General features: G+C 39.3%; 2 protein-coding genes across 3 annotated transcripts in view; one reads left to right on the plus strand and one right to left on the minus strand.

Moving 5' to 3' along the window:
• The window catches only part of skila (SKI-like proto-oncogene a), a 30,104-nt gene extending 10,662 nt beyond the window's left edge, over positions 1 to 19,442 (plus strand). For both annotated transcript variants that reach the window (XM_059501568.1, XM_059501569.1), the window contains exons 3-8: positions 10,266 to 10,370; positions 12,306 to 12,391; positions 12,953 to 13,098; positions 14,537 to 14,799; positions 16,020 to 16,241; positions 17,358 to 19,442. In XM_059501568.1, the coding sequence (XP_059357551.1) occupies positions 10,266 to 10,370; positions 12,306 to 12,391; positions 12,953 to 13,098; positions 14,537 to 14,799; positions 16,020 to 16,241; positions 17,358 to 17,606 (1,071 nt within the window). In that variant the 3' untranslated portion in view covers positions 17,607 to 19,442. The remainder of the gene's footprint in view (positions 1 to 10,265; positions 10,371 to 12,305; positions 12,392 to 12,952; positions 13,099 to 14,536; positions 14,800 to 16,019; positions 16,242 to 17,357) is intronic.
• Positions 19,443 to 22,604: 3,162 nt separating this feature from the next.
• gpr160 (G protein-coupled receptor 160) lies at positions 22,605 to 23,684 on the minus strand. Its single transcript, XM_059501572.1, has one exon. The coding sequence runs from the start codon at positions 23,583 to 23,585 to the stop codon at positions 22,674 to 22,676; it is 912 nt and encodes a 303-aa protein (XP_059357555.1). The 5' UTR covers positions 23,586 to 23,684; the 3' UTR covers positions 22,605 to 22,673.
• Positions 23,685 to 27,652: the final 3,968 nt, after the last annotated feature.

Genomic DNA, 27,652 nt, shown 5'->3' on the forward strand with positions numbered 1-27,652 from the left:
GCAGTGCTGTCAAAATGATCATATTAACAGTAGACATAAGTCTTGTCTTAGTTATTGCATTTTACATTTTAGTTTGCATTCCCTGGAAATAGATCCTATGACCATGGCATTGCTAGCACCATGCTCTATTTTATGAGCTACAAGAATGCATTCATTACAGCAAAGTATAAATAAAATATAATATATAAAATATATATTTCTATATATTGCACCATTAATATAAGTCTTATTATAAGTATTGTATTCCTCAGAGTCATCTTTATTGACCCCCGTTCATTCACTTTGTGTGACAATCTGTGTGCTATTTAGTATTTATGTGGTAGATGTAGTTCAAGCTTATGTAGAACATTCCCTTTTATCATTCATTAATATTAGATACATAGTCCTGTAGTATACATAAGGCAGACTTTTAACATCTCTTGACATCTGCACATTCGTCCCATTTCATTCCTGCTGACCGCCAAAGACATATATAGATATAAGGTGTAATCTAATAGTTTCCCCCTCTCTTTTTCTGCTTCCTCACTGATTGCTATAGATCTACTATAACTTTATCTGGTGATATACCCCCCCCCCCCCCCCCCCCCCCCGCTCTTTGCAAAATCAGCAGTGTTCGTCTTCCTCTAATGGGGGACAAAGTAGGAGTTTGTTCTCAAGTCCTAACAGGGACACGAGCGGAATCAGTGTCCCTCTGCTCCAGATAAGACCGTCTGACTGTGCTGGCTAGTCATTCATCTTAATGTCCCATTGCAAAACATTAAGAGAGCTGCGATTATGTGCTCACACTGTGGTCGGACACCCTTTTGATGGAATGCAATGCAGAAGCCATGGTTGTCTGGCCTCATCAGGGACGTTGCCAAAAATGGGTCATGAAGATGCTTCCTTCAGCTACACTTTTCATGTGATACTGCTGTTTTCGACCCACAGTTCACCACAATCTCATAAGACTGCATATTTTCATCCTATTACTGCAGTGCTGTTGTTTCCTAACACCAAGCGCATCCCAAAGGAAGATGTGTCATTCTGCAGATGGCTTGAAGATGCATGCACAATGCCACCGGCTTGTGATTAATGCGGAGCTATGCTACATACAGCATACATTACCTGTTCTGTACAGCTGTCGTTCTTTCTCCTGCCACTTGAGCCTATATATCCCAAAGCATCAGAAAACGTGAGTGTGGGGCTGGCTTTCGTACATTCCCCTCCCCTCTCGTCTCTTCACTTCTCTCCCTGTGGAGGCTCTAAACGTAGACTTGCTCTGCTCTCCTGGCTCTATGAGGACAGTCTGTTCCAAGCTTGCATCAAGCTGGGGGACTCCTCAACCTGAACAACAGCACCAGCCTGCACGTTCATGACTCTCTTGAGAGCAGCAGACATTAGAGTCTCAACACATTTAACTTTCTGGCTAAGGCAAAACAAAAGACATTTGTATGACATGCCATTGATTTGAATAACTGTCCATCTGTCCTGTAATCATTGATCTCTAATGCAAGACATCCTGTCTATTGATTTCTCCCAGAGAGAAGTCCCGCATGTCTGACATACTGTACATCAGTCCCTATTTATGTCTTGTCCCCACACGTTTCAATTCTTTAATATGATGGCGGACTTGGGAATCTAATAGTCATGATTTTTGGATTCAAAATGGTAATTGCTGCAAGTTTTCTTTTACAGGCTGCTGTCATGAAGCAGCAGTTTAAAGAATTTTTCATTTCTTACAATGGAAATGAATGGGACCATTGTTTTGAGTCTGTATATAATTTTATATGAGCATTTGCATTCATTGCTCTGTTAAAACTTCTGTATAACTCCAGCTGTAAAGGTGTTTCAATTATTTTACAGTTGTTTCTAGGGTTTTAGGTGTTGCATTATCATGGTTGTAAGCGATTTATCACATTAAAATCCTGTTTGCATGTATATTATTTACATATTGTGACTAAGTATTTTATAGTTTACAGTTTTACCCATCTGTTTTGAATCGAAGGGCATTACTGAAAGCAAAGTCTTTGCAATTTATTTAAGAAAAGGAAATACACAATTTTTTGTGATGGTATCCATTTTGTGTCAGGTTCTATCAGCTGAACTTAAACTGAACTCGTATTGAACCCATAATATTCCATTATTGGCACAGACATTTAAAGGCAACTCTATCATCCCCTTGAGAACTGAGGTTTGTAATGGAAGAATGCACATCAAGTTTTACAATGGAACCGCATGTTCCCAATGGTTTGACTAAGCATTTGCATCAGTATTTGGGTGTTTGAATAGAGAGTATTACTATAACCTTAAAGTATACATTACTGTTTAAAAGTTGTGGGTCAGAAAGATTTTAAAAAAAAATAGAAACTAATGCTTTTCAGCAAGGATGCATTAAACTGACCAAAAGTGAATTTTTTTTTTATTTTAAATAAATGCTGTTCTTATAAATCTTGACTCTTTTCAACAATGATGCTAAAAAATGTACTTTACTTTTGTTACTACTTTTTTGCTGTATTTTTAATTAAAAGGGCATTGGTAAGCATGAAAGACAGGTGTAGTGTAGTTTTGTGGCTTTTAGTCCACGTATTTTAACCTTGAGGTTGATGAGGTAGTGTATGATGGAAATATTTTGCATTGCAAAGTGTTTAGGGTTTTCAGATGGTGCTATTTTGTGTGCAAGGGCGTATGTTTGTTTATTTTGACTGAAAAGTGCGCCTGACACCCTGTGTGTGACATTTTCCTGTTTTCCTGTCCTTTATCTTCTGCTGTATTTGAGATTGATTGATAGTATGTGAGTGTTTATGTACACTGGTAACAGGGTGGATGTGTGCTGAGCTTCCTCTTGTAGGGATGGGTAGGACACTGCTCTCTCTCTCTCTCTCTCTCTCTTTCTCTCTCTCTCTCTCTCTCTCTCTCTCTCTCTCTCTCTCTCTCTCTCTCTCTCTCTCTCTCTCTCTCTCTCTCTCTCTCTCTCTCTTTCTCTCTCTCTATTTTCCAACTCCTTTTTTCTATGCAAAGCCAGTCACTGTGGCCCACTAACAGGCTCTGCCATGCAAAATGCATGAGCCGCTTGTGTAGAGTGTGTAGAGTGAAATTGTGTGTGTGTGTGGTGTCTGCAGCTCAAAATCGGTGTATGAGACTCGACTCTCTGTGGGTGGGCAGTTGCTCTCTCTCTTCTGGGCTCTGTCTCTGGTGTCTGTCTGTCTTTCTCTCTGGGGCTGCTGGAGATGGCAGAAGTGAAATGCGCTGCCAGTTTTGTGTGTCAAACTGCCATGTTGTAGATTCTCCTGTGCCATACGCACGGTTTATAGACATGCACCTATACCGGCTCCTTCTCACACATCTAATGTAATGTTTGAGAGGACTGCATGCTTTGAATATATATCAGATATCAGGAATGTATTAGATTTTTCCATAACCAGCTGGTTGACTATTCTGTCTAACCAACAGATATCAAGTCATTTGGATTAATAACTATAATTTGCCTTGATTAGTGCAATTACTTGGCATGTGCTGACTATTGAAGCATTTTTTTTAATTGGCAGTAAGCTGTATTTTACCTTATAGCCATTAGCCAAGTTTTGCTACTTGTGATCGATTAGTGAGAGGCAGGTAAAATTGGGGGATGGACTTTCTCGTACTAGAGAGCATTTGATATATTAGAGCTCTTAATATATTTGGTTTGTTTCTCCAGAAGAGAAAGTATGCTTCTAAGGATTCTTGTAGTGAATTGTATCAATGTTAAGGCTAACATATGGGAGCAAAAGGCACAAAAGCTAAACTACCTTTTAAAAGTTTTGGGTCCATAAGAAGTCCCTTATGCGCACAAAGTCTGCATTTTATCAAAAATACAGTAATAAATGTAATTTATTTCTGGGATGGCAAGACTGATATTTCAGCATCCATTACTCTCCAGTCTTTAGTGTCACATGATCCTTCAGAAGTTATTCTAATATGCCGATTTAGTACTTGAAAAAACATTTCATTTAATTTCACATTCATTATATTTTTCTTGATTCTATGATGAGAGTCCAAAAGAACAGCATTTATTTGGATTGGAAATCTTTTGTAACCTTACAAATGTTTATAATGTTTTAATGCAAATTTCGATTGATTTAATGTGTCCTTGCTGAATAAGTGTGTAAATTTGTTACAAAATAAATACGAAATAAAACCATAATAGTGTATATTATGAATTCATGGGGTCCTTTAGACCCAACAGTTTAGACAAAGAACTTCTCTGAAAGATTTTTAGCATGCTAGTGGTTCAACATTTTAAAACTATCTTCTAAAACACTTTTGAGAAAGACTTCTAAATTATTTTCAAAGCTCTTTAAAAAAATACACAGTAATGACTGACTATTCAACCACCATGACCCATCCCTAGTATCAGTCATGCACTTAAGTAGCTACATTTTTCATTGGTGTCAGTACAAAAAAAACTGCAGATCAAGTCAAAAACTCCCTTAGCTAGTCAAAATGAAACCAAGGTTGGCCTTGACCCCCTTTGTAAAAGAACACAGAGATTTGCAGCTGCCACATGAACATCCAGATGTTTGTGTTTTGTCCTCTTGTGTGTTTGCCACTTTGACCACAGCTTTCACAGACTGTGTGTGTTCTGCCAAGAAAAGGTCGTCACATTCTGCTCCCCACACGTCCTACAGAGAGCATCGTAGGGCATTTCCAACGTCACAGTCTGGTTGAGCCTCTGAAATGAGCCGTGGGGTGCCACAGCCCAGAGAACACACACCTCAGAGACTCATCTCCATCGAATCTGCGTCTGCCAGTGTCTTTGTGCATGCGTGAGTACGTGTGTGTGTGTTAGACTAGCACAGCACAGGGAGGCTTATGAGGTTACTGCTTTTCACTAGCGCACACTTGAGAGTACTCCGTTTTAACATGCGTGCATACAGATCTCCCATTCATAGGCCTATTTAAAGCTGCCCATGTGTAGGGAAGGGAACAGGCAGAGCTCTGTTCGACTGTGTGGAATCTGAGAGCGGGAGAGGGGAGAGACCTTTCCTCTGTGTGTTTATGGCTCTGTCTTCCAAGCTAATCCACGATCACCGGTACAGTATGTTAGTTTTGTCTCGGCGAGTATGCGAGCGGATAACTTGGCCGGTCTGTCTGTATGTGTGAGTGTGTGTGTGTGGTTGCGGCTCTTATCAGGTCATATGATGTAGATTAATCAGTGGATGTGTGTAGACTGCTGTCGGGACAGACAGGCAGACTGTGCACTATTGATGACCGCGTCTAGACGGAATGTTCGTCTCCCTCCCACTTCCCTTTAAAAATTTACCCAGGCTGCCAGCCAAATCCTCTTAGGAATGAGCACGTCTGAGCCTGTTTGTTTGATCCCTGTGCGTGTGTGCGTATTGATATTTAGAGACTTGTTGTTTGCTCGGGTTTTTTGTGTAGGTGTTTTAGTTTGATTATCAATGTTTGGGTTGTTTTAGTGTGTTTTTGTAGGACGTGGACTTTAGCACTCCAGTGTGTGTATAGGCATCATAGGTAATGTGAGGAATGCATATTTACTTGCATGTATGCAAAACCAGTTTAGCCATGAGCACTTCCAGATCAGCTTTCACTACCGAATTCACTCCTGAATGATTTCGGTGACAACTTGTTCACTGCTGAAAGAAGGCAAAATGTTGCTGGATTTATTCACAAGTTTGGGACTGACTCTGTCTGTTCTGTACACGCATTGGATCCTATTCAAGAAAACAAGTGGGACAATAATTTGTGTAAATTTTATTCTTGCATTCTTGCATAAGTTATTACATTTATTTTCAGTAGGACAATTTACATATGAATGAATTTACATTTAAATTCATCTGCTTGTTTTTTATGAAAAAAATCCCTGGAACGAAAATTTAGTGTAGCCTGCAACATACTGTAATATTCATGTTTTGTTGATGCTTGAATTTTAGTTTTATCACATCTATAGTGAAATCTTATTCCTGTAGTACCATACCGTTGTTCAAAAGTTGAGTTGGTTTAATTTTTTTATGCTTTGAAAAGAAGACACTTGTGCTTACCCAGGCTGCATTTGTTTGATCAAAAGTGAATCAGAAATTGTAGTATTGTGAAATATTATACAGTTTAAAAGACTGTTAACAGTTTTGTGTTTGAATACATTTAAAAAAAAAAGCTATTTATTTCTGTGATGGCAAAGCTGAATTTTCAGCAGCCATTACTACAGTCTTAAGTGTCACAGGATGCATCTAATATGTTAATTTTGTGTGGTTTATTTTTATTATTCATATTAAAATAGCTGATACTTGATACTTTTTTCATGATTCTTTGAATAGAAAGTTTAAAATGCTTAAAATAGAAATCGAATCGGATAGAATTCTTTCAGAACATTTACTTAACTGTCTGTTATAATAAATGTAATGCATCCTTTTCAAATATATTAATTAATTTATTAGTATTTTTTTTTATTAAAAAACTTGCTGACCCAAAAACATTTGAATTGTAGTGTATATCTGGATATTAAACATTAAACATATTCTTTTTGTGATTTTGTTACATCGGTTTCAGTTTTTTTTTTCACTGAGGACCAACAAAGAGCTTGATGCAAAGATGAAATGTAATATTTTACATTCATTGTTAAAGAAAAACAGAAATTGTCACCATTTCAGATCTCTTTGGTTCCCTCTCTTCCTCCGTTTGATCGTTTTAGCTCACATTAAGTTGGCCTACTTTTGTCCACAGTCCAGCCCACATGGAAAAGATGCCTCATCAGTATACCACAGAGCGCACTGAGCTGAGTCCCACAATGCAGTGCACAACACTTTTCTTTTCTAGTGAATGAAACGGAAGTAATAACCTCAGTGATTTTTGTGACTCATTATTTGATGTGACTTTCTTACACACACTTGAATGACAAATGCTAAACAAAAATTATTCCATTGTTTATTTACCTTCATGTTGTTCAAAACCCTTCTTTCTGATCTATCTCCCAAAAGTCATGGGACAACAACATGGCATGATACTGTTCAAAACCCTTATATAGCATGTAATAAACAACATGCTAGTCTATCATCTGTTTTCAGGTTATAAATAATTATAAATGCTTTTTCTAAATCAACCTACATTTTTCCCGCCAAATACCCAGCTTACACATGTCCCCTTTCGTTTTTTCCTGCAGTGCTAATGATGTGTGAATAGGAGTCCCTGTGTAGGGGGCACAGTGAGGGGCCCCAGCAGCCCTCTGTGTGTTTGTGACTGAAAACTGCACGTTTGCACTGCCTTTCGCTTTATACATACCCTCTGTCAGAGTTGCAACAGATGGACACACAATCACCCTCGTGTGCCGCCTTTCACACGAATTGTGCTAAACTGTGTGTGTGTGTGTGTGTGAGGTACTTACAATGAAAAATCTACTCACGAGTCCACACACACACAGTTTCACAAACAAAATGCTTTTATACACACATCAAAATAGACAGATAATGCGTTATAAATGGCATTCCTGCGGTACACACGTGCGCTCTCTCAAAGGTCATTGCGTTGTATGACGGTGTGAGGCTGGCCTAGATAAGATTCATCATCAGCCCGTATGGCTCGTAATTCCCCAGTAACTGCGTAGCTCATAAAACGTGCTCGTGCGGGAACTGCAAAGACCTTGCGTGTGTTTACGACTCTTTCCTGTCAATCTCTGTGTGTACAGTTGTTTTTTCGTAGCTGTTTTCACCAGGGGATCTCCGTAGTTAGTAATAGAGGGATGTGGTAAGGCGCGCACATGTTAATCAGCATTCATTGTCAGAGCCAAAGTGAAATTTGTGTTTGTGTGTCAGTGACCTCATTGTGCCTGTTTCGAGGGAGCGCACTTGAATTTGACGGGGGTTTAAAGCTTTCTCGGTTCGATCTAGTATGTTGTTTTGGTGCTCAGGTTAGCGAGAGATCCAGGGCGAAGAGGACTCTGGTGTTGAAGAGCGAGGGATGTGTGCGTGTGAACATGCATGCGCTGATGAGTTCGGAGCAGTGGGGGAACGTTTCAAATGAGTGAGCTGCAGGAATGCTAACTCCCAGCGTTACCGATGTGGGCTGCCTTCCTCTCTCACACACACTTTCGCAGAGTTTTGAATGTCACACATATTTTTGGGACTATCTGGCTTTGCGTCCTTTGGGTATTTGTGTGTTATTGTTCTGAACGCATGTCGCGTCGTGAGCGATTTGTCGTAGTTACATTTGTCAACTGTGCACAAGTACATAGTGTTATTGAGTAGGAGTGTGTGTGTGGGGCTTTAACACACTAATTAAAAAGAGATTAGAGACGGCTGGCGTCACTGGAAGAGAGCGCAGAGAGAAACTCATAACAACCAGATCCATAGGATTTGAGAAATAACCATTCATGAAAACGGTTGTTTATAAAGCGTGTTGTTTACAACTGCTTTCTCAGCAGGCGCTTTCTTTCCACTTTGTTTATATATCATGTCACAGTTGCTTATATGGTAGATTTATATTGTGTATCTTGTGTTTGTGTGTTTGAGCGCGTGAGACACCTGTTCAAGTGTAATTCACTCATGCCCTTGAGAAGAACAGTACAATAACTCTCAGTAAACGGCACCCACAGCTTTCGCACAACTATCACAATCACTACTCACACCATGTTCTGCAGGCCAGCTAGATAAATCCTTGCATTTGTGTTTGTTTTGCTCTAAGGTCCTGCGTCAAGGTTGCACTACTTCTACTGTGGAAACTCATATTGGAAGCTCTAATATGAAACGGTGCATGTGGTGTCTTTATGGCTATGTGCTGTTTCTGCAGGATAGAAAGTATATATATATAATATATATATATATACTCTGTATAATATGCTAGTTTTCAATATGCACAGCAGCCCCACATGGTCTAATATGAAATGTGCTGTGTCTAATGGTATCCCACAATGCAACAAACTCAATTTGATCTATTTCTAGTATGATTAATGAATTAGAAGTTTTATCTTAACATCTTTTGCATGACTTAATTTGATTGGAAGGCCAAGACAGGTTTTTTTTTTTTTTTTGCACAATTTGGATAATGGATTAGAAATGCAAAAATATCCATATTTGTTTCCTGAGATAAATATGGTTATGGACTCCAGGTGTTGAATTAAACACGATTAATCCTTGTGTCCTTGTGGCACGCTAATGTTTAAAAACTTATTGTGTATTCAATTTCGTATACTGTATATAATTTCTGTTACGTTGCAATAATAAAATCACTCAAAAAACTGTGTGTATACTTTTTTATACAGTGTACACTGCGCAGCCTAGCATATTGAACCAGTTTTAAACATTAGATTGCATACTTGGCTCTCGCCGGACGAGAACTCTTATGGCAGACTGTAAACATAAAGGAGATAGATTGGAGACTGTGTGATTGCATGTGTCACGGCTGAGGAGGGAGTGTTGGCTGGGCCGTGAAGTGTGGAGAGATGGGCCGACAGACATAGTGTGTGTGCTTGTCAAGGTTAGACGGGCTCAGCACTGCAGTGTGCTCATTGTTTCTGCCCCCCTCGGCAGCCGCTAACCCCTCCCTCGTGCTGCAGTCCTCCTCTTCCCTCAAGAAAAACAGCACTATCTCCTACACACACATTTTCTTCCATTTAGTGCAAATGTGTGGGGTTGCCATGTCACTCCACCACCGTGCAGCTGCTTTATGTTGTGCAACGACATCGCCATTCATCCTTAAGGCTACAGGAAACAGGAGATCCCGTAGTCTGCAGGAAGTTGTAATTTACTCCAGATAAAACATGGTTCTTCCTCCTCTGGCACTCACCCAGTCACTACTGTTAGTGTCTATGTGATGGATAGACGAGGATATGCGTCACGCTTCCTGGTTTGCTCTGCCAAATAGAGGATGTTACTGATTGTAAACATTAGAAATGCACATATGAATCACACACAGTCTTAAGAAGTTGACGGTTGTTATGTCGGATGAATGTAAGGGCTCTATCCTTCTGTGTCAGCTATATTAAGCTCTGTCTGAGTCTGATAACTGTCAGCACTGAGCTTGCCCTGGATTCATGGTGTGTGTGACTTGCACGCACACACACACACACACACACACACACACACACACACACACACACACACACACACACACACACACATATGTACAAGCCTTGCAGCGTGTTTGTCGAACACGTTGAGCAGAGGAGGTGATGGACATATTGAATGTGTTGATTTGTGCACAAGCTCTGTGATATCAGATGTATTACACGTCTGAACGCTTGCAGCTAAGCGTTAACACTCGTGTGCTCATAAAGCATGTGGTTGTGTGTTTTCTCGCAGAAGGTGGTGGATGATGACAGTCACGGGAGGAAGTCCAGTCCTGCACCCTGCCCATCTAACAGCAAGCTGTCTGATAGCGTCCTGGAGAAAAAGGTCCCATCTAAGGTACTGCATCATTTTACTACAAAGTCCATTTAATAAAAGTCAGGCTACTCGACGGGGATCTTGGCATCGCTCCCGGGCAGCTATTGTTTATCTAAGTAATAGACCTGCAAGTACATTATCATGTGTGCTTGAATGGGGACAGCCTAAAATCTCCAAAACTGCTTAGTGTGTTATAATGGTTTAATCACTAATAAGAAATGTTATTTCTTAAATTAAGCTTTAGCTGAAATTAGGCTAATTAAGGCAGTGTACAGTGGGACTTTCTTTCCTACAGCCACCATTTTGAGCAATGGCATTTCTCCGAATGAATTGCTCTTCAAGTGGCCCTCTGCTTGTCTCTTTATACACACTGGCACAGAACGGCCTCCCCATCTATCCACACACACACTCTTCCTCATAGAGTCAGAAGCAGGAAACCGCTTCTCTCTATCTTACTCACCCATACTCATTGCAGGCCTCAAACCCGACCTCACCCCTAGAAAAAAACTCCCACATTCACACCCCTTCCTCTCATTTGCTCTTTCAATCTCTCATTCATTCAGAAATATCTAATTTCACACACACCAAAGCCCCAACAGCCATCTGGGTGCACCCTGTGTCCTTCCTGTTTTCATTTCTGGTGGCAATTTTGGGTTGACCTAATCGCAGTTGGGCAGGGTCAGGTGAAACGGGGTACACACTGTTTCGTGCAAGGCACTTTCAGTGGAGGGCAATGTTTATTATTAACACACTACAGTTCAAAAGTTTGAGTTCGCTTATTAAAGGTAAAGTTAGCATGAAAGAAGTCTCTAATGATCACCAAGGCTGCACTTATTTGATCAAATACAGTGAAAACAGTACTATTGTGAAAATATTATAATTTAAAATAACAATATATTTTATTTCTCTGATGGCAACGCTTAATTTTCAGCATCCATTACCTCTCACATGATCCAACAGAAATCATTCTACTATGCTGATATGCTGCTCAAAACCTTTTTTTTTCTTATTATCAATGTTGAAAACAGTTATTCTCCTTAATATTTGTGTGGAAACATTTTGAAATTATTTTTAATAAAATTGTATTTTAATGATCATTTTTAAGGGTAGTGTGTTTCAGGTGATTTGTTTTGAAATGGGATGACGTTAAATGTAGTGAAACGTGAAGTCCAAATTATTTGACTTTTGACTGCATTGTGCTTGTAGTGTAAATATTATTTCACTAGTCATGCATACAAACATGCTTGCATGGAATATTTGAAAATGTACCACCTAAATGTATTTTAGATTTTTTATCTTATGTTAAGTTGAAATGTTTTATATAATGCAAATCTTATGGATGATACTGAACTTGTTTGCCATGTAAATAGCCATGATGCTAACATGGCGTAAAAAACGTAATAAACAAACTATTTATGCATACAGAGGCCGTCCTCTCATGATCCCTTCACGAGACACATCTGAGAAACATCTTTAAAACAGAGCCACACTCTCCCCCAGTATACCTCACGCAGCCTGTATATCAACAATCAAACAGCCAGAAACCCAGCCAGGCTGTTTGACTTAATGCTGTCTTTGACTCATCCTCTTCATTAATGCTCTACCTGTCAGCGTGTGCTCTGTGGCCACTGATGGATGAGTTATTCTCATGCATACATGATATTACAGCAGGATGTTTGTACTGCTCTCTTTGTTTACTCTGCTTCAGGCATCCTCACTCCCCTCACCAAGTTTCCCTCTGTGTGTTTGTACATTTGTGTGTAATTATTGCTGTTCGACTGCTCCTGTGCGAATGCGCTTGATAATCTGTGTAATGAGACCTTAAAGAACTTCTGTATTATTCATGTACAAATATGTGTAGACTTGTATTTTAATGCAGCTCAAAGAGTCCATTTCATATGCAAACGGTCTTAAAGTACTTCATTAATATTGATACACACTTGTTTGTGTGTACAGGGCAACTTGCAGTCTTCACTCGTGTTCAGTCGACTGTTTCCTGACATCAAAGAGGAACCAGGACATGGGCCCATCATCCACCCAAGGTATGGCCCTTTTTTCCCATCATTCCTTCGTTCCAGGATCACGCAAGTGCATGTAATAAAATGACATGACCATATCAATATATAGACCATATCAAGGGTTTCTGCAGAAACCTGGGTCTCTGCGGTTTGGATCTGCAAGTGTTGACCCTAAATAACCACATAGCAGTGCTCTGTCAACCAATCACAATGCCCTAGCATTCTAATGCCTTTTGTACCATTCATCTTTTTAGACAATGTTAAAATGCATTTTAAGATTTATATTTGTGAACCACATAAGAGAGTAACAGCACTTGACCTTAAGGCTTGACCTGAGTCAGTCGACAAGATAAAAAGGGACTGAATTGCATCGCCACACTTCAACTAGACCCTGATTGTTTTTTACAAAAATGTTAATTTGTCCCAGTCTGATCTGATTATTGCGATCAGCTCTGTAGTGCATCATTACCTGCTCAGCTGTACATGTGAAAAGCTCTCTGAGAGCCACAGTTCTCCTGATATTGCTGGAGTTTTAGTTTCAGTGTTGTATGTGCACCAGCCTGAGGGTGTTTTTTATGTTTGCAGTTACTACATGTACACGTACGATAAGATGGTGGCTCCTAACGTGTCCCTGCGGAAGGAGGGGGAGGTGAGCCATGAGGTTCTGGGTGCCCTGCTCAAGCAACACTACAGCAGGAGAACACTGACCCACGACAGCCAGCCCACCACAGGTCAGTACCCCCGCACTATTTAGTTATCCTTGTAAATGAATGCATATGCATGCACGAGAATGGTGTGCTGTTAAAAGGTCAGAAGTTTATGAGCATGTATGTGGTTGACTCACTTAAAGGGTGAGGAGCTGCTGAGAGTGTCTTGCTAATGATTAATACAACTCACATTTTATAGTTGCCAGTGAAGAGAGCGAATGAAAATAGGCCGCTGAGTGTCAGATGGCTCTAGAGTGCTGGGGGAGGGGTCTCCAGTCTCCACCGCAGCACGCCACATTTCCTTCCATCCTCCTTCTGCCTGTCTCTCTCTTTTTCCTTTTTTCTCTGTGCCTCACGCATCCTCTTTTCACTTTTTGATCCTATTTCAACTCCCTCTGGCCCACTGCTCACCTCGCATTCTTTCTCTCTTTTTCTTATCTTTTTCTGTCATCTCCCTTCAGTATACCTGTTCTCTATCCTGGCTCCCCTTTTCTCTTTCTTCCTGTCTGTCTTCTTCAGTCCATTCCTTTTTCTTCCATGCACCCGTTCTTCACTCTGACTTCTCACTCTCTCATCTTTCTTTCTTCAGTTTAACCATTCTCCATCTTGGCTCCCCCTCCCTTTATTCTCAGTTTGTCTCTTTCTTATCTTTATATACGGCCAATCTCCATTCTGCCTCCCATGTCTCTCATCTTTCTTTCTTCAGTATACCCATTTTCCATCCTGGCTCCCCGTTTAGTCTTTTTTTCTCAATCTGTACCACTTTTGTTCATGTATCTCTTTTGTATCCAGGTGCCCTATGTCTCTCTTGCTTCTTAAATCTGTCTCTCATTCTCAGTATACTAGTTCTCAATGTTGGCCACCCCTCTTTTAATACTCAATTTGTCTCTCTTTTTTATATACACTGACTCCCATGTCTCTCGTCGCTCTCTCTCTCTCTCTCTTTCTTCCATGTGCCCGTCCTCCATCCTGGCTCCCTCGTGTCCCTTCCATCTCTCGTTCTCCTTCTCTGACTCATTCTTCTGAGTGTGACAGACAGGTCTTAGTCACAGTGGAGGCTAGCAGCAGAGCGAGGCTGTTATTCGGCTCTGCAGTACCAGACCTGCAGCCTGCCTGTCCTACATCTAAATGAGCTCTCTTACTCCCTCTCTCTCAGTCCCTTTGGACCCCCGTGTTCCTCATCTAAGCACACATGCTAGACTGCTGCTGTTTGCCTGCTGCAGGTGATTTGTATGTAGAGCATGCGTAGCACCTTAGCAGCGTAAAAAATTATTTTCGATCGAGAAATCCTCTGCATGCCTCACATTTCTGTGTGATACTTCCAGCACTTCCCCTCTACGCTGACCTTCAAAGAGAGACACCCACAGAGAATTAGTCACACAGACTTTCAGCAAATGACAGATAAGGTGTGTGTGTGTGTGATCGCATGAGTGTGGTTAACTCTTTCTTCTCTTTCCCTCAGATCTTCCCACATCTCCTTCCTCCATTGCAGAGGAGGCCAAAACCCACCACGCGGATGAAGCAAACGAGTGCCGCCATACTCCTCCGTCAGTCGCCATGGAGACCAGCCCTCGCAGCAAGCAGCACGCCCCCATTCCCTCGGAGGGCAAGGACAGCGGAACGGAGGACGACAAGGACAGGATCATGCTGGAGATCGTCCAGATGTACCGGCGGCAGCAAGAAAAGCTGAATTCCACCCTTCAGAAACAACTGCAGCTGGAGATGGTGAGACAGAGTCAGATTTGACCACTCATCCCTTCCTGAGTCACAGAGGCTCTGTTCCAAACCTTAATGAGCTCTCTGCTGTCTACATGGGGTTCTAAGGAAGCATCATAACTCATAAGTAACCTGTTGGCTTTGTACACCATGCTCACAATTGATCCCCTTACGACAGACCTCTATCCTTATCCTTACAATTTTAAGTCAGCAGTTTTACTTTTGTGCAAAGACCCATTTATAAATAAATATATGTATAAATTTTAGAAAATTAAAATTAAATTACAATATTTTTTTATTTTATTTTACCATGTCAACTGTATCTTTTTCTGCTCTCTAAAAGGATAATATAAGATGGAACAAAAAATATTTCTTCCTGTTGAAAGGATTAGTTGAGTCTGCACTATGGGCGTCCCAAGTTCGAATCCCGACTCGAGGGCCTTTCCTGATCCTGCTTCCTAATATCAAATAAATACATTTGTTAATTCAATTAAGCAAATGTATATAATAATACATTTGTTAATGTCATTAAGCAGATTTATATTATATATAGAGATTAAATGCTATTTTTTATTTCTCATGAAAATTCAGTTTGTGTGAAAATTCCAAAGTTTGGAACCCCTTTGCCTTTAATTTGTTATGTGAAGTTAAAAATGGCATCTAACCTGAAGTGGAAAAGCGGAGTACAAAGAATAAACAGCAAACATGTAATCAATGAAACAGTCCATTTTTAAATCCGTTTTATCTGTCCATTATATATACATTGCATATGCACACATTTATGCATTTCCTGCTGCCATTTTGGAAGAAAATTGTCATTTGTTTATATTGCATCTGGGATTGCCTCATCGTTGAAATGATACATGCGATTCTGCCCTAGATTTTGGCCCAAAGGGGTATCTTAAAACACAGCGTGATTTTTGCTGCCTTCTGCTTGGAGCAGCCTTCATGTTGGGTTGCGCGCCTGTGATGTTTAAAAATGCTCCTCTAAATAGGCAGCACACTAGAGATTGGAATAGAGCCAGGGAGATGGACTAGTTGTGTATCAGAGAAGCTCTTTTGTGCTTCTGAGAAAAGAGAGAGACCTTGTTATAGTGAGAGTAAAGGTGAAGGCCAGAGCAGTAAGGAGTATGTTCCGGTTGAGCTTTATCACCCCCGACTCATCCACTACAAACCTTCGACCTTTGCCGTACATAGTTTGACGCATCTCTTGACGTGCGTGTGTGTAGGAGCTGGAGTCAGTGCGCGGGGGCGAGGCAGCCAGGCTGAGGGAGTTGTCTGCGGAGCAGCTGGAGCTGCAGAACGAGCTGGAGGCGGTGCACACTGAGCATGCTCAGAGACTGGGGGAGGTGCGGCAGGAGCAGAGACAGCTGGAACACCGACTGGAGCAGCTCAGACAGCAGAGCTGTGCCTGCCAACCCAAAGAGCAGGAGGCGCAGTACAACGCGCAGGTACATGTGTGGACCGCAGCAGAGCCAATCTGAGCGTGCCCTAATGACTGTGTGATGCAATGATAAACTATACCCAGTGTGAATTATTCCTGTACCCAATGCAATATGCTGCATGTATCAGCGCAGATCATCTGTGTGTGGGAGGGATTCAGTAACAGGAAGACGGATACACACACACTGAGATGGAGAGCCAGTGCCTGGCTGATTTGCACACTGGGCCTGATTTCTGATTTCCACATATCCAGTCTAATCAAATCAGACTGTCTAAATATATTAGTGAACATTAGTTCATAAATCTATTCAAATTTAAAATAAAAATAAATTAAAAGGCAATTTAAGTAACATTTCCATGTAATATTCTTTACTATTATTCATTTGAATTTGTGTGTGTGCCTTTACTGTTGCTAAATGCAGGGGTAAATGGAGTCAATTACTATAGATATATATATATATATATTTTTTTTCGATAATAAAAACTAATTAAATAATTAAGCGAAAATCAGCAATGTTCCCTCTCCCTAGTGTCCTGCTGTATGTTTACAAATAGCAAAACACACGATTTTACAAATGAGAAAGTCCTCAATAGAAGGTTTTAGGTTATTTTGTCAACTTTTGCTTTCTTCTGAGTACCAGTTTGTCCCCAAAATATGGTTACATTAAGTAGGCACACACACACAGGTTTTCCTATCATTATGGTGGAGTAATGGATTTTATACTGTCTCCCCCTACACTAACCCTGAATTCCTAAACGTACCCTTACGAAAATTCTATTTTTTCTCATTGAATCCAAAAAAGAACAATGATTTCAGATACTGCCATCTTTGGGTTTACCTGAACCACACACACGCACACCCTTACGAAATAGTGGCAATCATCTTAGATAAATCACTTTTAGCGTAAAAATAATTGCAATCATGTTCTATAGAAACTAAATATCTATTGTATGTATATCTATAGATGCACCAAATGAGTGATTAACCATCAAGATGAGTTAGATTTACAACTGTATTAAACTAAAATGGCGCTACAGATTTGCATTTCTTCAGGAATCACTGGTAATCGAATGGAATATTTTGTGCGTTCGTGTTTGTAACAGAACTCTCCTTCTGTCCGCAGCTGTGCAAGCTTCGCTGCCGTCTGGAGCGTGCCGAGGCGGAGCGGCAGGAACTGCAAGAGGAGCTCTGCAGAGAGCGGGAGGCCCGAGAGAAGCTGGAGCTCATGATCTCGCAGCTTCGACAGCAGATGGTCCAGTCTGGCACCAAAGGGAGCCGCAGCACTAGCCCTGCCCAGCCCCCGACCCCTTCCGCAAGCCCCCAATCCCAGCATTCCCTCTCTTCACCAGCCCCTGAGGTAACCTCCAGATAAACTCGCCCCCCTCTCTCGCACACTTCCACGCCTGTAGCCCAGGAACCGCTCGCCCACTCCCTGCAGAGTAACAGACAAACACAAGACAAACTCTGCAGAAAAGAGCAGCTCTCCCATAACTGCTTCCGTTTGTGTTGCACCACCACAAAAAAAGACTTAATGTTTGTGTTTAATTTAAAAAAACTTTGTCAAACTGCCCTCGACCAGTCATTAAGCATTTTTTGGATATACAAGCCTGTTTAATTTATAGTCGTGCTGAGAGGCTGACAGTGGAGGTATTTCTTTGTTGGACTTCTTGCTTCCTGTGACGTTGGGAAAGCGCTCGAGTGACACTCAGTAAAATACTACCTGTGACACGAAGCCCAAGGATGCCAAACGGCAAGACGCCAATGCCCTGCAGCAGCAGCAAGAAACCACGTGGATGTTTACTTTTCATTTTAATTTTGTGTATCATTGTTCTCTACAGAGAGAGGGTTTTTGTTAACGTCACAAAAAAATATCAGTAAAATATTAATCCATAGCATATTTAAGTCATTATACTTAATAAAAGCGATTCGGAAACATAGAGGGGGGCCCCTAACTGAGGCCCCCCGGTTTAAGATTGTAATCCTTCCCCTCTTCCTCTCCATCTCCCCTCCATTTTTTTTCCCTGCCTGCCGTTTGTCTTTTGAGTCTGGTGTTGATTATATGTTTCCTGTCTGCACTGCTGACCCTTTGCAGGCTGGTATATGACAAACAGCTCAGTTCATTCCTGCTGCATGATGCAGTAAGCAAAGACTCACGTTCGCCCCCTGCTGGAGAACACTATGAAACTCAGCCCCATTTAACTACAGGCAGTTAAGCAAAAAAAAAATAAAAAAAAGTTTCAGGATAGTGCAGTCCACCTCAATCTGAGGTTTATGTTCAAAGCATAAAAGGATTCCTGTAGCTTCGATAAAAACATACTGGTTGTGGTTGCACAGAAATGTAAACAAAGCACACAGTAGACCTTATATTTGTCCTTTTCTTAGCAAAGGATTCATTGGTAGTGCAGTTGATAATGTAAAGAGCTGAAGTACATCACAATCTCCCATAAACCTAAAGCTGATTTCTTTATTCATCTGAGAACTGCTAATAAAGTACCTAGTTATCAAATGCTGGATTCCAGGTTAAATGATTTGGCTATCATGTATTGGGTGTTTAGCCTGATTTTTGTTTTTATTTTTATATACCCCTCTTATTTATTCCCCTGTGTCATTATTCTGGATGAGTAAACAAACAGGTCTGAGAGGGAGAAGAAAAACAGACAGGGGGCCAAGGGAGGAATGTAAAGGAATTAATGCTGTCACGTTAGCTCCCAGTCACTGAGAGTTGAAGAGGCACGATTGTCTCCGTAGAATGGGGCAGCTGCCGCTGATGTCCACTCATACATCAGTTAGATGGATGAAGAAAGATGGACACAGGATGTGAAGCGATTTTACCACTAAAGCAGTTTGTTCTTTCTTTCTTTTTTCTTTCTTCTATTCAGATTGGTTGTGTAAACAATATTGGATGTAAATCTAGGCTTCTTTCATGATGTACATATCTCACATAGAACATTCCACTGTGCACAACTCATCGGATTTACAGTCAGCCAAGCCGCAGCAGTTTTCTAAACCTGATGATGTGTACAGTGCAAAACCTCTTAGAAAACGTTAAGAAACACCCTGACTTATGTGAATACATCCAGCTATGAAGAATCAAAAAACAAAACTATATTGTAAATGAGTGCTTTGCCATTTTTGAACTTTTTTTTTTCTTGAGATATTCAGAAATTATTTAATGTATTAACTAATAAAGATTTATATACACTTTGTACATACGGTAGTCATTAATATATTAACTAAATTCTTATAAACAATCTTTCAAGGTTTCTGATCACATTTGCAAAAGCAGGGCTTAGCCCAAGCTCTTTTGTTTTTTTTATTTAAAAAATTTGCCTGAAGAGTGGTTTTTGATAAAGTGTGTAAGATGGTGTAGGGATGCGTGATGCTCAGAACCCCTAAACCCCTAAACTTCCAACAGGGAACGGGGACAGTGACGTATGCTGTCCAGTGCCTCAGTGTTTCCCTTCAGTGGGTCATTTCATCCATTTCATTGGAACCCACTGAGATTTACTGACAACCTGTTGTTATTTTGGTGGTGTTCAGTTTTTCCTCTTCCCCGTTATATATATATATATACACACACACACACACACACACACACACACACACACACACTCATATAAATATATTTAAAATTGAATAATTTAAAGCTCTTAGAAAGAAGGGAGTGAAATAATGCATGTATTGTTCGCTACTATATTGTTATGCTAAAACACGGATTCATTATTGCTAAAATGCAGAAGTGATTTTTTTTTCTATTCTCTCTCACACATACAACCTTTCCAAAAACGTTACTCCATATTGTTTGAAAAGAATTGTTTGAGAGACTGTGTGTGTGTACTGAAAAAAGCAATGTGTTTATATATATATATATATATATATATATATATATATATATATATATATAATATATATATATATATATATATATATATATATATATATATATATACAGCTCTGATTTCATGTGTAGAACTTTTGAGACATTGTAGAATTTGTTTTGGCACTGTAATGCATTACAGTGCAGTGTCGACTACAATTTCTGTACAAGCAGTATTAGGTTTCTTTTGTTTTCACCACAGTTACCTCTGTAGCAGCCAGTTTCAATGCTGTTTTTGATAGTTTTGGGTATTGAAATGTATTTCTGAAGCTTTCTAGAGTATACCTTTTCATTTGTAACGATTATATGAAACTTTTGTACACAGGGGGGCGCTGTATCTCTTCTATGTAGAATGCTATATAAAATTGGAATTCTGGGCTTAGGAATACAGTATTCTTTAGACTCTTGAAACAACAAACCTGTTTTTGGCTTTTGCAGTGTTTCGAAAATAAATACAGATAACGTTGTACATGTATTCGAGATGCGTGAAATATGTTGAATATCTGATATGTATAGGCTTGGTATGATATAATTAGCAAAACTGTACTTTAAAGCAATCTAATGCTAGTTTTTTTCAGCAAAGCTACCATGTATTTTGCATTGCAGAAAATATCCCATTTAAGAGGGGATAATGATTACTGTGGCTCCCTTGAGCTGATCAATGGCAAAAGACAAAATAATTTTATTTTTTTTTGATAATGGAAAAAATACACAGCATACAAATAACTACCTGCCAGCACAGCATGTGTCCCTATGATCTTAAGCATATCTTTTCTCATGTGTAACAAAGACATCACTATTAAAAAAAGGAAGAAAAAAAATCTGATGTCCAGCTTTTTTTTTTTTTTTTTGAGAACAAACACCATTGTAATAAAAACAATGTCATTGTTTATGACTTTTGTAAACCGCAAAGATATTTTAAGTTGCAGTTCTGACATCTGAAATGCAGTGTTTGTGTGTATCATTGCATATGTTGCCAACAGTGTGATGAGAGGTTTTTTGCTCTTGCATGAAAACGAGACGTTGCTCTCCTACCTCATGTTGTGATAAGATGTTTTCTAAAGCAGATGACACATCTAAAACTGTTTATCATGATTGATATCTACAAGTTAAATTCATGTACATGCTTTTAGCTAATACCTCAGTTGTATCTACGTAGTGTTTGTTTATTTCCCCTATTTCAGACATTGTAAATATATTGTATAGACAATGAACTTGGATTAAATTCAAGTAAAGTTCTGTAGTGTCAAACTGACCGTGTCATTGTACTTTTTTCATTTTATGCCTGTTTGCTTTGGCAGGTTTACTTAAAAGTACAGTTCACACAAAAAACTACGTTTTGGCATCTCTTTACTCATGCTCATGTTCCCTTATGACTTTCTTTTGTCAAATGTTTTTCTTTTCATTGTGGTGTAATGTTTCTTCACAAATACATTTAAAACATTCTTTATCCCTGTTAAGCCTACTGTGTAATATTTTATGAATTTACACAAATTACATGAATTTGTAAGGCCACTAAATTATCAACATATTAAAGCTTTGCTAAGAAACCTGTTGTACACAATCTACTACATGCTCTCTGTCACCTGATTGATAGTTCAGAATTTTTTTAACAAAAGGTAATTCAAGTAATTTATTTATCTTTGCTGTTAAAAATCCAGTGATTTTTTTTTTTTAGTAAACACAAGCATTACTTTGAAATTGTTATTAATATTTCAAGATGAACACTTACTGGATGGAAGCAAAATTTAATAATCCATACTTCCATACTAATATATATATATATATATAAGTCATTTTAATATATTTAAATATGATACAAATTTATTTGTATGTTTCAAATATCAAAATATCTTACTGAGACATAGGCCTATTATTGCACTTGCAGATATAATTTTTTTTGTGTGTAATCTGTAAAACTGATTTACTTTACAAACTGTCTGAAATTCATTTCATTTAACTTTTTGGTCATGTAAGTAACAATCTGCACTAAACTACATATTTTTGCTCAGTCAGTTTAGGCCTCTGAATGAAACGATGTGTGAGCTTCTCACTAGATTATATGGGTCATTTTTTTCTCCTTTTTTTCTTCTAAAGTTTCAATAAGCTATATATATATATAAACTATATTTGTCTGACTATTATTTCACATCTTTAAAGGGTTAAATCTTATTTTGTGTTCCACAGAAGAAAGTCATATACAACGTTGAAACGACATGGGTTAAATACTGACAGAATTTAAATTTTTTATGATCTTATGTAAATATTCCTAAACTTCAATAGTATCGAGGAGCGAATAAACCGGTTAGACTGCTAGACTAGTTCAAATTTAAATATACTTCCTTACATTTGTACATCTTCCTTGTCATTTTCATGGGTCCAGTTTATTTGCATACAGACGGAAAACACTTGTAATTTTGAGCTCTACCCTGGAAGCAGAAATCACATAATTTGTTACAAATTTTTCTAGTAAAGAGACGAATCAGTTGTGCAAAAAAATATTAGCTTTTTATATGCAAACAAGAAAGCAAAGAAGCACGTCTTTCTCCGAAGTAAACATGGTCAGACATTTAGTGTTTTGACTTCTGTGCGGTCATTGGGTTGTTGTCTATAATTCCACTCGTCAGCTCCATATGTAAAACAAAAGTACCAGGAACAAAAACCGTCGGTTATGGTGTCGCTTTTCTTGGAATTCGATGAAATAGAGCCACCGCACAGAGCCAAAGCGACGAAAAAGCTGTTGAGGAAACACAGCCAGATGACGTTCAGCTGCAGGTGCGTGTGCATCTCTATCTGCAGCAGCGGCGAGATGATCATCAGTGCGAGAAACGAGGACCACGTGCTCAGGAACGTGTGCATGGCGCGCCTTAAACAAACCAAGCAGCTTTGTTGAGTGGAATGCTGAAACACATGCACCCTACATTTCTCAAACGGAGCATACGAGTAAAGAATGACGCAGGTGACCGTCAGCAGCAATGCTATGAGAACCGGAGAGCTCTGAGATCTACTAAACAGCTGGCACTGGTGCTTCCCAAGATCTCCTATCAACAGAACAAAATCAGGCTCCCAGAAAACGTACAAAGCTGCTACAATCCAAAGGAGACAAGCTCCAGCCAGGTAAGTTAGCTTTTGTTTCCAGGATGTGTGGGTTGAGCTTGATGATAGTGTCCAGAAGTTGTCTAGTCCTACAAGGAGGAACACTGGCCAGTGGAGCGTGGCGTAGATAAAACAAGCAATCTGAGCCAGCAGGCATATGTGATACCTGGTGAAGTGCCAGCCTGAAATGTTGAAGTTTTCCAGATAGAAAATAGCCCCGAGGACAAAACTCAAGAGACTGTCTATCAGTGCCAAGGAAATGCAGAAGAATCCTGAGAAGCTCCTGGTCATGTAGTGCCGCTGCACCACGACCACCAGCCAGTTCAGCAAACTCTTGAGCCACAAAACCAGCAGAAGCGAAGGGATCGATGTTTCCATGGTATGGCTTAATCCAAGGCTGAAATCAGAACAATCAACAGACCAGTCTTTCTTGTAACTGGCCAGCAGTTCCTCATTGAAAGAGTTTACAGCAGCTGTCAGTAGACACACCCTACTTAGGTGAAGGCCAGCCCAGCCCTTTAAATGAATAGCCCACTTTCAGTTGGGAGTTCAGTTGGAGTTCTTTATTGTTAAGCATGAATGGGCATTATATAATTGGTATAAAAAGTTTTTGTTTGTTTTTTTAGTTTTTAATGTTGATTCAGCAACACTACTCATTCAGCAACTTACATGGCAAAATATTACAACTCTATATAGATCTAAAAGCTGAAAATCAACACTAGCATAACAACAGTACTCAATTTTCTCCAAAGTTCAAACCCAGAATTTCAATCTTTAACTATTTTTTGTCTCTTTGTAACATCCAGCTATAACATTAAATAGTACAGGTTTGTGCAGAAAGGAACTTGACCATAAAAGGCTGTGTTTACAACTAAAGCTATGGATTCAATGGCTGTAATGAAAATTATACTGGGTGTTGCTAAAACAGTGTTTTCCATGTTCAGTAGAGACAGGGACGTGTCTGTATAAGCAGGCACATTAAGTTGGCTCAACCCTTTGAGAAAGCTGTGGACGTATTAAAAAGCAGTAGACTACAAAACACTGGAAATAATTACAGGGTGGACAAGTCTGGATATGCTCCTTTATTAAAGGGGTTATCTGATGTTGCCAAAAAGAACATTATGTTGTGTATTTGGTGTAATGAAATGTGTTTATGTGGTTTAAGGTTAAAAAAATATATATTATTCTACATACTGTACATTATTGTTTCTCCTCTATCCCCGTCTTTCTGAAACGCATCATTTTTACAAAGCTCAACGGTCTGAAAAGCGAGCTATGCTCTGATTGGCCAGCTATCCAGTGCATTGTGATTGGACGAATGCCTCAAGCCTGTGATGGAAATATTACGCCCCTTAACATACTGTGATGACGTGTGTCCCCGAACAATGAGACAAAAACAATAAAACCCATTACAAACTGGCCATTTATTGCATCCAGTGTGGACATAAATACTTTTTATAAGAACTTGTTTTATTATGCATTGTGTATCACGCTGCATAAACATAAAACCATGTCTGCATTTGTGATCGGAGAAACAACAAACAAGCTCTATTCTACACTGCTCAAAACTCGTGTTTAAATAGTCAGTGGCAAATCCTTTATATATGAAAACTTACTTGCAGACTGCGTGTCAGAAGCGCCAGACTGTCCTTGCAAATATGGAACTGCCCCACTTTATAGAAACAGTCACTGGTTTCATGAGTTAACCTTGCAGATAATAAAGCAAGAAGAATAGTATGCTTACTTGGCGTTCTACCCTGGGAAAGAGCTCCGAGCTAGGCATCGGCCCGAAAGCTGAGCACTCCCCCCAGAAGGGGTCGATGCTGAGGAGTCGGGGTGGTGGAGATTGATCAGATGATGTGATTACTGATGGTGAATTGGCCGCATTGATTACCTATGCGTGGTTCTCTGTCGAGTTGGTTGGGTGGATTGTGTGGTTATTGTTAGTGAATTGGCCGCTTTGATTATTTGCGCGTGCCCCTCCTGAAATTTGTTAATAACACATCACATTGTAGGCTACTCTAACAGGAAACAGTCCTCATCCTCTGCAATTGCGTTGCACACATATTTGGGTTGAACTGTTCCGGAACAGTGTTGTAAATACAACTTTTCCACTGATTTCTAGCTGTGTCCTCTTTTGGAAGAGCAAACAAAGTAGTTTCGCTTTCACAATGAAAAACACAGCTTCTCCACAACATGGCGGCGGTGACAACAGTGAGAAAAAACTTAACTCCTTTCATTGCATCAACATTTGAGTGGTGTTATGCAAATCTTCCAACATTGTGACGTAGACGTGGGGCTCGTTAGAACGAGCTGTTGTAGGAGGAAGTGGTTGACCCTTAACTTTTAAAAAGAATATCTCTTTGGATTTGAGGCTTTCAGTTTTGCAACTGTAAAGATCTTCTTTATGCACAAAGAGCTTGTAACACTCCAAAGAGAAAGTAATACATGGAATTGCATCACATGACCCTTTTAAAGGCTCTGTCTCCATCCCTGGCCAATTAACCTGATGTGCAGGTTCACCTTTTAATCTTTCATCATGGAGGTTGTCCATTGAATTTTTGACCGGTATGAGAAGGTCAGAGATTTGACAAGTTTTTATTTTAATTTTAATTCTTTTCACTATTTGACATGCCGGAGGTGGTAATAAATCTTCAACTTTCAGTCCTCAAAACAGCTTTTAAAAATGAATGCTTGTGCAAGTAAGTTCAATTTCTTGGATTTAAGCAGCAAAAACATTTCAACACATGACGGTCAATGTGATTTTACCAAGTTTACAGTTAATTTTAAGTTTTGGCTTACAACCAGGGATTCTTTTCCTCTTTATGGGTAAAGTTACGGTTAGCGTTAAGTTTAGGGGTCAGACTATGTTAGGGTGACCAAACATGACATTTTACTAGGACACGTCCTGACCAGGATTTCTATATTGCCTAAAATATTCAGGCTTTGGTTTCTTGTTTTCATATTTAATGAAGGTAATAATCGTTTGACGAATAACATACAGACATTGTACGTAATCGACCAATCGTGGTGTGTGAGAAGGTAGGATCTGCAGAGAACGGTCAAAGCGATGCAAATACGTGTACATATTAGTGTTTGACTTGAAGCAGCACAAAGTCCTTTTAAGTGTATTCTTTCCACCTTTTTCTTGTCGTAAAAACAGGCACGGCCATTTGTATATTCTATGGGTTTGGCTTCCAGTCTCATCTGCGTCCACTCCGTCCAGCTATTTTTGGCTGAACTAAACAGTTTGTTTTGCTGCTTGATATTGAAAGTTGGTGTTTAAACACAACATTATTTTAATGTTTTATCTTAATTAAGAGCACACTGGTTTGTAGTGCAAACCGTCTGACCTTTTATTGCACGTTGTTATTCTCCTCGTTATTTGCCCATAGCGGCTAATGAAGTTAAATAAAAAGGTGGATAGTCTTTGGCAGCACTGAGCATACCGATCTGTCTATGACATCAAAGTACACAGTATTTTGTCATACAACAACTGGTTTGCGCTGCACAAACAAAGCCAAAAAAAAAAAAAAAAAAAAACAAAGCCAAAAAATGGCACGTTTGGTCACCCTATAGTGACTATGTTTTTGGACATGAATGTTGTTGTTCCAAAAACAAAAGATGTTGATCCAGGATTATGCTGGTTAGCACAGCCCAATAAGTCCTTGCTGGTATACTCTAACTAAACCACAAGCACCCTAAACTCATCCTTTGTCATGACTGACATGCAAAAGTAGCTGTGACTTATTTGTAAACAAAAAATATATTTTTTACTTTTAATAAACAGCAATTTATATAAAGCAGAGTGCTAGTTTATTTCTGAAGGACAATGTTTTTAATGTAAGATGTGTAGGTAAACGTGAGTAAAAAATGATATATAAAATTAGTATAAAAACATAGCAGCTGTTCATGCATTGTCTTTATGCATTGTTTGCAAAAGTGGAGTGTTGCTGGAAGACATATGTCACATAAAAGTGAAATGACAGAAGTGCAGCTGCTATTGATATTGAACCCTGTTTATTCATTGCCTATTCTTATTGGAAAATTATCTATTTTTTTATGTTATCGTTCGAGTTACACACCCGCGTAAATTCATTGTGACAGAAAATGTAGATAAGAAAAATGAATGACGATTTAATTTTTGTTCAGTATGTGGAAGAGAGACCTTTATCATGACTTCGAAGAGATCATGTTGTTAATTTGATATATAAATATAGACCTGAATAAATGTATTAAAACCACAAAAAAGGCAAAATAAAAAAAGTAGTAAGGAAAATATTACAAAGCATACAAAAACCAAACAAACATATTTATTTGCGTCAGATATTCGGCGCAGCAGCACTAGTGTCACGAAGGCCCTCGTGATGTCATTGTGGACATCCCATAATACTTTTGAGGATAAGCCGGAAGCCTGGAAATAGTGTGGCTGTCAAGGTAACGCG

Source organism: Carassius carassius, chromosome 20 (assembly GCF_963082965.1).
Source record: "Carassius carassius chromosome 20, fCarCar2.1, whole genome shotgun sequence".
In the NCBI taxonomy this organism is placed as follows: Eukaryota; Metazoa; Chordata; class Actinopteri; order Cypriniformes; family Cyprinidae; genus Carassius; species Carassius carassius.